This window comes from Rhagoletis zephyria, unplaced genomic scaffold (genome assembly GCF_001687245.7).
Source record: "Rhagoletis zephyria isolate East Lansing unplaced genomic scaffold, Rhagoletis_zephyria_1.1 Rzeph_scaffold_05556, whole genome shotgun sequence".
NCBI classification, from domain to species: domain Eukaryota; kingdom Metazoa; phylum Arthropoda; class Insecta; order Diptera; family Tephritidae; genus Rhagoletis; species Rhagoletis zephyria.
The window spans coordinates 1-12,520 of record NW_016162639.1 but is presented as its reverse complement, the minus strand read 5'-3'; the positions used below and the strand labels follow the sequence as shown (position 1 = coordinate 12,520).

The 12,520-nt window shown below is 33.3% G+C and overlaps 1 protein-coding gene across 2 annotated transcripts; it reads right to left on the bottom strand.

Moving 5' to 3' along the window:
- Positions 1-3,513: 3,513 nt before the first annotated feature.
- Positions 3,514-11,602, bottom strand: LOC108372224 (cysteine dioxygenase type 1). 2 transcript variants are annotated; one of them, XM_017627869.1, is made up of 3 exons: positions 11,309-11,602; positions 3,796-4,378; positions 3,514-3,732 (listed from the first exon to the last, which is right to left on the bottom strand). In XM_017627869.1, the coding sequence occupies exons 1-3, from the start codon at positions 11,447-11,449 to the stop codon at positions 3,554-3,556; spliced, it is 903 nt and encodes a 300-aa protein (XP_017483358.1). In that variant the 5' UTR covers positions 11,450-11,602; the 3' UTR covers positions 3,514-3,553. The 2 variants fall into 2 exon arrangements, with proteins under 2 accessions (XP_017483358.1, XP_017483359.1); XM_017627870.1 differs by lacking the exon at positions 11,309-11,602 and adding an exon at positions 7,764-7,925.
- Between the last annotated feature and the right edge of the window lie 918 nt (positions 11,603-12,520).

Sequence of the window (12,520 nt, the reverse complement as noted above, 5' to 3'; positions counted from 1 at the left end):
AATAGAAACGATATCACAAATTATAGGCCTATTTCGAAACCGTCTGTCTGCTCACAGCTATTCGAAAAAGTGATACATTTTAAACTCTCTTTTCTTGCCAAAAGAATGATTGAACCCCACCAACATGGTTTTGTAGCTGGTCGTTCAACGGTAACTAATTTAGCTTCTTTTTCAGAATTTTGTATTTCTTCCTTCAAAGATGGCTCGCATGTAGACACCATTTATACGGACTTTTCTAAAGCCTTCGATAAGGTACCACACCTATTATTGCTACACAAGTTGGAGTGCATTGGTGTTCACTTTATTTTCCTAGCTTGGCTAAAGTCTTACCTTACAAATAGGACTCTGTCTGTTCATATCGATGATTGTAAATCTAATCCCTTTGTTGTAACATCAGGTGTACCCCAGGGTAGCATTCTTGGCCCCCTATTGTTTGTCCTGTTTATAAACGATATTAGCTCCTGTTTCAAACACGCCAGTTTTTTATTGTATGCCGATGATTTAAAACTCTTTCGTAGAATAACCTCCTCATCTGATGTTCTCTTTCTTCAGGAAGATTTAGATCGTCTTTTAAATTGGTGTGAATATAATAAACTGTCTTTGAATGTAAAAAAGTGCTTTAAGATGACCTTATCTAAATATCAAAATACCGTTACTTCAAATTACTACCTCGTAAACCATCAGCTTACTTCTGTTAGTGAATTTGTTGATCTTGGTGTTGTGTTTGACTCGAATTTTTCATTTATAAATCATGTTTGTCATTTACTCCCAAAAGTTTATAGTAATTTAGCATTTATTCGTAGATATGCCAAGGATTTTAGAGACCCTTACACTCGGAAAGCATTATTTAATTCCTTAGTACGATCTAAACTTGAGTATGCCTCTATTATATGGAGCCCTATTTATAATTGTCACGCCTCTAGGATTGAGCGAGTTCAAAAGGTGTTTATTCGATTTGCCCTCGCTTCTCTTAACTTCTCAGATACGATTCCCTCATATTACTCCCGGTGTAAACTAATAAATTTGCTATCACTGGAAAATAGAAGGCGTACCCAATTACTCCTATTCGTCTTCGATCTTATCTCTGGATTCATTGACTGCCCATCTCTTCTTGGGCAGGTTACCTTTTATGTGGCTCTCAGAACTCTTCGCTCTCACATCCCCTTTTACGTTCCTGCCGTTAAGACTAACTACTCATCTTTTGCGCATATTTTTCGAGGCCTTGTGGAATTTAACAATATCTCAAAAAGCTTAGATATCGACTTTTCGTTTCCAAGAAGTCTTTTTAAATCATCTCTTGAAACCTATTTTCGTAATTGTACATATACTAGTCACCGTTAATACTTTTAAGCCTACTTCTAGTCTGTAAGATTGTAAATCATAGACTGAATAAAGATAAAATAAAATAATAAAAAGCTATTAACGTAATGTACATACTATTACACCCGCAAACATAGTTGACCGCGAAAATAAATTGCCTCTGGAGACTCGCGCACCACCATAGCCCAGCTTCGCTCTGGATACTGCAGCAGGCTAAACTCGGGTGGAATGAACTATCACTAAAATTTTACTCTACACTGTCAAATTTTGTTTATCTTTTTGATATTTTAAAAAAAACAACAACCATATATACGAATCTTGTTGTTTCTGCTAGTTCTTTAATCTGCATTGATTTCAATGGAAAGTACAGTGTTTACTTTCGGCGATTTTACAGGCAACATTTATTTAAAAGTAACACTCGTCTGGTGTAAACGGCATTGGAACTAGTTAATCGCTTTCAACGAAGTTGGTTCAACTATTGATTCAACTAATTACCTGTAAAATGGCCTCATGTAAACGCTGTATTAGGAAACAAAGGGGCCGTAAGAAGCACATTAGTTGCGTTTTTTTACTCATTTCCAGTAAAATCCAGTAAAAGTTTTTACGAATTTTCATGTTTCGGCGTTTTCGTACGCAAAAACTTGCAAAGTAGGGGAAATTGAGAGAGCGAAAAATGACAGCTGAAGTTGCAAGTTTTTACTGGATTTTACTGGATAAATTTTTACTTGTAAGAATTTGCCAGTACGAAAAACAGCTGATCGCATGTTGCTGGATGAAATTTAAACTAATAAGGAAACTGTTTGTGGATTTTTATTGTTGAATTTCACAAAATAAACCTATTTAAATACAAAATATATTGTTTTATAAGGGATTTGCTGCGAATAAACAACCCATTTATGAGCTGTTCATGAAACTTGCAAATTATTACTGGAAAAGCGTTCGCGTACTTTTTTGCAAATTTTTTCTATGAGAGCGAATTCTTAGAAATAAAGTTACTGGAGAGTTACTGGCAAGTTACTGGATAATTTGTAAAAAAACACAACTATTAATGGAAATTTAAACCAAAGAGCAGGGGCTCAATTCTGTAACTGTGAGAAAATGTAGAGTGCAAAACTCACCGAATAAAATTCAGTAGAGGTTTTCTATTAAACTTATAAAAGCGTCTTAAACCTCGTAAAGCAAGTAAATTTACGAGCCTCGTAAGAAAACTGTCAAAATTTGTATGGAGCTCTATTAACGAGCCCCTCGTAAATTTACGAGGCAAATTTGATGCTCAAACGACCTCGTAAACTTCAGTGTTGCCTAGGGTCCGAAATTTTTATAATAAAATGTATGATAAAATAATGACAATAAATGAAAAAATAATACGCGAATGAAATGAATGAATTTCATCCACTAACTGTATTGACTTAGGTTTTCTGCTAATTTTGGGAATTTTTAATTGTATTTTAGCCAAGAGTGATAGAGGCAAGATGGCGGGATGTTATGGAAAATACTACGAAACAAAAATTGCTTCACAAAATCCTAGTTTATCAGTCACACAGTCACTTTGCGCGCCTTTTCGCAAAGGGGGTGTTCCCATAAATGCCTCGTAAACTTAAAAGTTGTACACAGTTTAAGACTTTAAGAGTTTAAGGGAATCCCCTAAGTGAGTTTTCCGAAATAGAAGTGTATACAATTTTGACAGCTAAAACTCATTCCCAGACTTCTTGAATCGCAAAATGAAGAGTGTACACAATTTTCAGTGTACACTTGAAAACTCATAGTTAAAAAATACAGCCTCAGTCCAGCACATGATGAGTCGGGTATATGGGTACATACATTTGCATTAAATTTTTTATGCGAGAAACTACTGAAAACCCAAAAAACTTTTTTTAAATATAGTACATATATGATTTTATTGCAATATAAATAAAAATATATATATCTAAAAGTAGTTTATAAAATTAACTTAAATATATATATTTTAATTGTATTTTACTAACCATAATATTTTAAGAATTAAAAACAAAAGCCGGCCGTTTGGAATGATAAATTTTTGCTTTAAACCCGTTCGCTGTACAAATAGTTTACAAAACTCTGTTACGTTAAATTTATAAGAAAATTCAAAATAAGGCATATGTATTTTAAAATATTCTAGTAGGTTTGTTGTTTTTATACAGGATCATATCATCTGATCTTTCAAAGCGTTTCTGATATGCAAAAGGAAAAAATCTCATACGGTGAAATTCTATTATTTGGACTGATGCTGACGCACACCATATTTACTCCAAAAGGTCACAGGACACTTTATACGCTTGCCAGAGTTCTTATGGAAGACAGAGCACTCCTCAAAGGGGGGACAATACAAATGAAGCGACACCGCCGTCTCGATGTGACTAGGATTTTCCACTCGGTGCAAGCCAAGATTATCTGAAATCGAAAGATAGTTTTAGTAAACTGTTAAACATACATATTTCATTTCAACAAACCCACCATTTATATAGGCAACATCATTCAAACTAATCGATGAAGAGCCTATCGTCTTCAATTCTTCGCTATTGAATTCTTCATCATCATCATCGTCATCATTAGTTTGACCAATATCTACACTGGGCATATCTATAGCCTTGGTACATGGCATTTCATACCTTGTCTCCTGTAGATCACCCTTAAGCATTTTCATAAAACAATGTGAATCGGCATGATCGTGTATGGCTGAGCCTTGGCCTTCACCCCAGCATAGGATCATCAAATTGAATTTACCGTTACCGGCGTCAACCAAATTGCGTGTGTATTTATAACGATCAAACTTAGCGAAACGTTTCCATTCCCGCGGATTCGACTTATATGTCAACATTATGTGATTAACCATCTCTATATTTACATAGCTCGTTTCGAATTCTTTGTGAAGGGCCGAGATCAGATCCGTTAGATTATCAATGGTGGGACCATATTTGAGAGGTTTTTCTATGCCACGAAAATGATGTGTAGCATCACGTAAGTAACGCTCCTGATCCAATTCAGAGTTGTTGGCATCGACCTTGGAAAGCGCCATTTCGGTGCAAGTTTTATTCACCTGTAAAATGTACATACATATGTATGTAAATAAGAAGCAAGTTACTATTGATGCTGTTGTATTAATAGAAGCCGATTAAGGGACAAAAAATTATATATGCCATCTTTTTCAAAAGCTAATAAATTTTAAGACATTCTTAGTCCATCTTAAATTTATTAGCCCTGAGTAAGTATCCTGATTTGAAGTATAGCTACTTCAGCGCTTTTTGTTAAAGGAGCGCATAAATAAAAATAAAATAAAAATAAAAAATATATCGCTAGGTTAGAGTAGAAAGTTACCAAGTCCAGTTTTCCAAATTTTACAGAAAGGAAGGAAAACCTTTCGCATTCGTTTTCTTCAAGCACTTGTTTTAACAAAAAAAAATTAATAAAAGGTAAAAAATTAGTCTTATCGTCCGATTAATAGCCAAAATAAAAAGTTACATGTAATGCTACCCTTAAAGAACTGAAACAGAAAATCGCTGACTTCAGAATTTTTTTTAAAGGACTTTCCAATTTCAAAAATATGATCAACTAACATAATTAAAAAAAAAGAGGAATGAAAGAAAATTCTGTAGAAACAACAAAAATATCAAGTCTTGCTTCCCAAGAACGAATCTTATTGCATTAAACGAGCAATTCTTGTATATATGTAAATACATCCATAGTGTTCTCGGAAACGGCTCTAACGATTTTGATGAAATATTGTATGCAGATAATCTTTTGGATTCTAAGGTTACCTGAATAGGCACTATCTCCGAGAAGACTCGTATAAGCTTGCCACCTATTCGAAATTAGTTGCAAATTAATTAAAACATCATAATAAGGAAGATAATTTAAAGATCCATAAATCAACATTTTTAATAGGGTTGTCACCTATTTCGAATCGCACATTTATTTATTTTTTTTTTTTGTTTAGAAAAAAGTTGAAATATTACTATTCATGGATACCAAGAGAAGGTGTTATAAACAATGCTTTCCCTATATACAAAATGGTATCCCTTAGGATAGTAGTGTAAGGTTGCCACTTATTTTCGATTCAACACAATTTTTCTAAAACATTATGGATTTCAAATGAAAGGAATTGTTGAGGACTTTGGTCAGAAAATATTTTCGATCAGGTTTGCCACGCTTCTATGTAATACAAACTTTTATTTTGTTAATTTCAATCAGCATTTTTTTAAGTATACACAATACATATACCCTCAAGATATGTCTATTCATTCCGGCGCATTTCGGAATAGGATTGCCACCTTAATTTCTGAGTAAGAAATTTACTTAATAGATATCGAAATCCATTTTTTTTTTATTTCAATAATGGCTGCGTTTCTTTATATATTCCGGATAATCTCATTTCACAGCCGGAACAAACAGAATAGGTTTGAAATATACGTTAGCATATCATCAGGAATATTCTAAAGAATAAGTAAATAAAAAAGTTTATTCCAAATGTTCAGAATGAATAAAGAAATGCAGCCAATATTTTTTAAAGCTATCCAAATTACCAGTATTTGATATCCAAACCTTGAAAACTTTAAAAAGTATATGCTTGGCCAATCTGGTACTAGGTATTGAAAATGCGCTTTTAATTAATTTTATTTCTTTATGTACAACCACATCATGTATATTAGTCCTTAACATAACAGTTTTCAAAGATACATATTGAAAATTTGCAAGGATATTCAAGGATAAAATTTTAAAAGGACTTTTTCGGTACCTATTCGTCTTTCTGCACCAAAATATTTAAACCTTTTTAATTCTATCGAATTTTTTCTTTAATATGATACGCATATTTGTGTTAGAATGTAGAATTGCACTGAGTTTTTTAAAAATTTGTTTGAAAATTTCAAATTTCAAAGTCCTTTTAAGAAAAATCCTGACGTAAGAGAGAAGAATTTTAATGGTTAGTACTGGATAATCCTTACTCATATAAATGCGAAAGGTTTGTTTGTTACGCTTTCACGTTTTAGCTTTATTTTTTATGAAATTTTGCATACTGGTCTCATTTAGCCCAACTTAAAAGATAGGATAGCTTGTATCCCGATTAGATAAAAGGGCGTGGCATCTCCCATACATACTGCATACCTCTGGAAGTATTTGTGGTAAAGTGCTGGAACTTCGTATGGAGATGTGTATATGAAATCAATACTATACTCATGGAAAAAATGTGGTTTCTTGGAAAATGGCCCGTGACACCTGCCATACAGACTGAATTTTTTATACTGCCACCTGTTAGAAAATTAAATTCATCTCAAAGTATTTTATAAGTTAAATGAATTTTTACGAAATGGATGTCGATTGAGTCGTTATATCCCAGAAATGGTGACTCTTAGGAAAAAGTGTCATAAAGGGTTTTAAAGGGTTTGCATGATCTACACATTTTTCTAACCTATTTTTATGTTAAACCTTACGGTTTAGCTGAAAAATTGTAAACATCAATTTATTTGACCTTTGACCTTGAATAAGTTTTTTTTACAGATCTGGGATCGATAAGGACTTTTCTCGTTTCATTTATAATGACATTCGTACCAATTTTCAGCTTTATGGGAGTTACTGCAACCTTGAAAATCTAACTTGACCGGGCGGAAATAGAAAGCAATTTTGAAAATATGGTTTAAATAGAGTAGCAATTAAAAATATTACTTACGCTGGTTATAATGTACTTCAATTGGGTTGGCAAGTGATCATTTACGATAAACAACTTGTGCTATTATGTTAAAATTTTTATTTTCTTTTTTTATTGAAAATTAAATTATTTCAAAAATATAAAAAAATCAAATTTTTCATTTATGCCCTGAAAAGTAAGAAAAAAAACAAAAATAGTCTACCTTAATTGGTTCATACTGAGGTCTTGAGGGGTTATAAGCTAGCTCTCGATTCTGCAGGATTCTGTGTATTACAGATGGAAAGCTTCCGACCTAAGACTGGTAGCATTAAAAATATTTCTACTCTCGATTTACATATATGGTGGCCTTGAATAGGTCTAATTGCGAAGGCATGTATATATTTTTTTAATTTTAATTTTTGATTTTGTTCTTTCGCTAATACAATAACTTTCAACTCTTAGCTGACAAAATATTTTCGAAAAGCGTAATTTAAACTTATACATAAGTGCATTTATAAATACATTAGTATGTAAGTACGTGTACGTATGTCAAATTAAACGGTGCGTTAAGGTCAATGTTCAGTATTTATCAGTTTATTATGGAATTTAAATACCCACAAACATATATGTATGTATGTATACTTTTCAATATAGTATTTACAGATTGTAATTCAAAAACGCCTGGAAAAATTAATCTTAACAGATTACAAGCAGATGAGTGCACTTGTTTCTTTCTTTTCACTGTTCTAAAATTGCTTTTTTAGAAATCAATGAAAATCACCGTTTTTCGTTTTAAACTCACTTTTCGGTTTAATGAAGTATTTTCTTATCGATTTCAGTGGTTCTTTAAAGCTTGAACTTAAATTTGAAACTCGTTTCCGTTAGTTATTTAAATACGGTCTTAAACTTAACCGCTCTTTGAGTCTTGACGCGCACGATTCGAATAAGAAAATCTGAATGATTCGAAAATCGATGTTCTTTGAGTTGAGATTGTAGCTCGTGATAGCTTTCTTTAGCTATTTTTTTTTTATAAATACATATTTACATACATACATGCATATGTACATATAATTAGGACTGTATATTATATACACATACATATGCGCATACGTACAAATCCATATATGTAGAGACGATTGATTTGCTGTACCAGTAAATATTAGCCGGAGATAGGTTTCCCCATCTGTGCACTCGGATGAGATTATTTTGCTATGTACATACTTACATACATATGTATACTATACATACTATTTATGTTTGTAGGTACGGATGCTCCCATTATAATTTTTGTTTTTGATTTATTGTAAGCTTGTTTTGAATCTTCTCTGCGGAGCGTACTAACTCCGTAACAATGTCGGAAAAAACCGCACCGGAGAGATCAAAATTAAGGTGATAATTCGACGTACTGTTATGATAACATGTATTATTGGTTTCATATTTCACGTTCGTGGTATATACATATATAAGGGCGCATAGGCCTGTAAGTTCGCAAACTCGTTATCATCGCAAATTAATTTGGACAAGCCTATCAAGAATTCCGTCTGAGATCACGAAATTCTCCCGAAAATTCGAAATTCGTGAGAATGGTATCACTGATTTCGAGTTATTTTATTTTGATTTATTTCATTTTGATTTAGAATTATTAAAACAAAACATACGACGAATGCGTCGGAATTGCTGATAGCATTTCTCCCGAATTCGTGACGGGAGGTTTTTCCACGACGGGAGTTCACTCGGAATCTGTGATAGGTCTGGGAGCTTAGTTTTGTGTTATTGGAAATATTGAATTTTTCATGGCGATATATAAAAAAAAAAGTACGTCATGCCAAGCAGGAAGTAAACAATTGTAAAGCAAAGTAAAAACCACTAACTTGAAAACAAACAAATACGATGAAAACAAATTCATTAATAGCGATTTCGTTTCTTCCAAAAATGTTGCCCTTTCACGGTGCATGTGGTTGATGTTGCACTCAACCCTGTAAAAAGGCATATTTTTCCCTTCTTGTCCTTTTCTAGCGCACGCCTTTCGTAATATTGGCGTTTTAAGCAATCATCTGATTTGGAATTGGTTTATAAAAAAAGAAAAAAACCGACCCCGCACCACCTAACGGCTATATTTTCTCCAGTATTATTTCTTTCCATTCAAGTACATACATAATATACATTTCTAATGTGAACCATATCGGACTACGAATATGGGTTTTCAAAATATATCTACTCCTGTGCCACCTATCGGCCAAATTTTTTTTTGAGGAAATTTTTCTGTTTCAAATATGAACCATATCTGATCATAAATACGGCTTTTTTAAATACCTCGACATCTGCGCCACCTAGCGGATTAATTCATACTTCACATTGCATTGTCATCGAGTTTTTAGCTAAGTTTAAAGTCTCTAGCTCATCGGGACATTGGTTAAAAATTTATTGCAGGATTTGATTGCACACCGGTGGAACGTAATAAAAGTTTGTAAAAAAAACCAATGAGATTCCGTTTTTCGAAATTTAAAATTTTATCATTTGAAGCTGTTTTTATTTTATTGACGTATCGAAAGACAGTCCCCGGACCTTTATGCTACCACTCTACGCCTTTACAGTTTAAATAAAATTAAAAAAAAATATATCACTCAATTTATTCACAAGATGTGGTGCAGAGACCCGAGATGATTTTACGAAGAATTCGAACGCTTTGCGTATTGCTATAACTTTACGGGACTTATACAAGATTTTCGAAGTACATATCGTAAAATCAATTGCTCCTTCTTGAATTGTCTTGCAAAATTTATGTGTGGCTCTAAACTTTGAAGGAAATCAAACCAAAAATTTAGCTTCATAGGGTGGAACCATCCATAAGTTGCTTTAACAGTTTTAAATAATTGCCTTATTATAGTAATTTCAAAGTATAATTTCATTAAAACGGCTATTTCAGCTATCCTTTTGCAAAAGCCTCTCCCGCTAAGTTAAGCGGGGCACACATTTTCATTATTTCTGGAACGCTATTTCCATTTTTATCCGTTGAATATTGTTCTGCGATCTTTACGTCAGCCGGAAAAATTGGAAAGTCAAAGGGTAATATGGTTTAGGAATTAATCTCAATTCTTCTTTGACCTGGACATGGTTCTTATAAGATTCAATGCACTAAATGTCCTATTTGGAGAAAAACCCATTCTCGTCCCAGGAAGATTACTACGGCCCTGGACCTAACGCTGATCATTATGTTAATTTTAACTTTGCAATTCAATAGCAAATTCTCATAACAACATTAGCATTAACATCATCGATGTAAGTTAAGTCTAAGGTGGATTTTTATATCATAATATAATCTTTGTGAAAATTGCAGATAGAGGGTATTGAATATAAGCCGTCGATGTGTATTTAGTATTTGAAAGCCTCACTCACTTTTCACAAAAAGAGCCTATCTCGGGGTACTGAGAGGAAACCATTTTTTGCTAAATCACATAATTACACCAAGGATTAAATTTGTTTTATTATTTTGATTGGGATATTCGACTTTTATATATTAAACGTCTATATCTACTAACTGAAGCTCCCCTCTTAAAAAAAACTAAATAAACGGTATTCTCTCAAATTGGCAAAAAGCCTAGAGAAGCTTGAAAATTTTTTATCTTTAGTTTAACTGTCAAATTTTGTATACAAAACTAGCAAATACCCGGTGTGCTTCACTGCGCCTTAAAAGTATTTTGTGCTGTTTGATACTCGTATTATAATATTTAATTTATTTAACAATATAATTGAATAAAATTTTTCAAACAAAAGGCAACCCCCCTCACATATTTCCAGCAGTAAACTTTCCTAAACCTCTTTATTTTTTATTCCCATATCGCAATATGTGTTCAATTTATCTTATCAATTCAAATAAATTAAAGTTTTAAAATAGGTGGCCACCCCCAAGAAATATTTTCTTCTATAAGCCGTTTTAAACCTCTTTTTTTGACAGCCATATTGCAATATTTACTTTATTTTATCAATTTACTTAGACTGCAACTTTCAAACAGGTGGCAACTCTGTAATTTTTTTCTTTCTATATTTTAAGTTAGACCTCTAGCAATACATAGGTAAACACTGCATTCAATTCCATGCATTAGTTTTCCAGTGATGCGCACACAAATATACAGCCAGACAAAAAAAATTTAAAAAAATTGTTGATTTGGCTTCGTTGCTCTTTTAAAGACCCCCCATATTAATTTTTTTTTCAATATCTTTAATGTACAGACATCGACTTGTTAGATAATTAAGTGACATTTCACTCCGTCCCGTTACTTCCATTATAACCAGGTCCTAACGATTATTAGTTCTCGAAAATAAGCAGATATATAAGTACATACTTACCATTTTATAATGACCGTTAGTTGCAGCGGCAATCCCTGTACCTGAACTATCGCTAATTCCGCTGTTGTTTGTTGTCGTCGCTGACTCGGCAGTGTCTTTATCAGTATTCGCTGACTTCTGTAGAAGCTTGCTGCGACACATTAGTATAAACTCGTACTGACCGGATACACACTGCAAATGCAACTCAAATGGTTCAAGCGTATCTCTCAACGCTCGTACTCGTATCTCAAGTTGTTACAACCGATTGTTTAGCCGAAGAAAGTTTGGTGCGCCACAACAATTGGCGATCTGTACCTGATGACTGATCTTCACTTGATGTACAAAGTTTGTGTTATTAATCTGTGATTGCAGAGACGCTTGCGTGTGGCATGAATATTCACTTGATGGTAATGTATTCTCAATGCACTTAAAACGTTTCGATTTTCACTAATTGATGAATGTTTACGATGCTGTGTACGTGAATTGCTTGCATGAATTAGTGGCATTGGTTAATCGGCGCCGCGACGAGGTGTATAACTTCGAATGGCTCTGAAGCGTTTGTGTTGTGCAGCTGCATGAATTTTGGGTTTTTATTCATTACATTTGGCCATAGCCACAATACGACCATAAGCTACAAAACATTCCACTCAATTCCAAGTGGCCCTAACTCCATTTGTCGATTCTTGCTTTCTTTGTGTTTTACTTAATTGTAGTGTTTTAAGATTCTCCATTTCCTGAGGTCTGTTCTGCGGTTAAATTTTTTTCTTTTTGAGTGTTTAATTATCAGCATCCAGTGGAGTGTTTTGGGTCGCATTCATCTAATTGGTGGTAACTATGTCTGTTTACATATGAGCATTTTGAGTATCTTTAATTTTTAGCTGCCATTAAGCAAACGAACAGTAGCACTTCGGTGGCAGTCATTAGGTCATTAGCATAAACAACGGTATATCAGGTAGCTATCTAGATATGTAGATATTTTTACCTTCATCAGTAGTATGTGTGTAATTATGAATATTGGTATCACTTACTCTTGTATCACGTTCGCAATCAATAGCTTCTCCTTAGTTTTATTTTGTTTTACAATCTATTTCTTATAAGCGCAGCTTAGACGCAGAGGAGACTTTAGTAAATAGTTTATAGATGCCGAGGTCATACTTACATACATATGTACATCTGATCAATTCTACCGCACTAATTACATCAGCAATTTTTCGAATTCTGTCCCATGGTATT

Bases quoted from the DNA above. Each gene is read 5' to 3' on its own strand.
- LOC108372224 (XM_017627869.1), bottom strand. From the start codon at position 11,449: ATGTGTCGCAGCAAGCTTCTACAGAAGTCAGCGAATACTGATAAAGAC. The intron at 4,379-11,308 runs GTAAGTATGTAC...TACATTTTACAG, and splicing joins CTAACGGTCATTATAAAATG to GTGAATAAAACTTGCACCGA. The intron at 3,733-3,795 runs GTGGGTTTGTTG...TTTCGATTTCAG, and splicing joins TGATGTTGCCTATATAAATG to ATAATCTTGGCTTGCACCGA.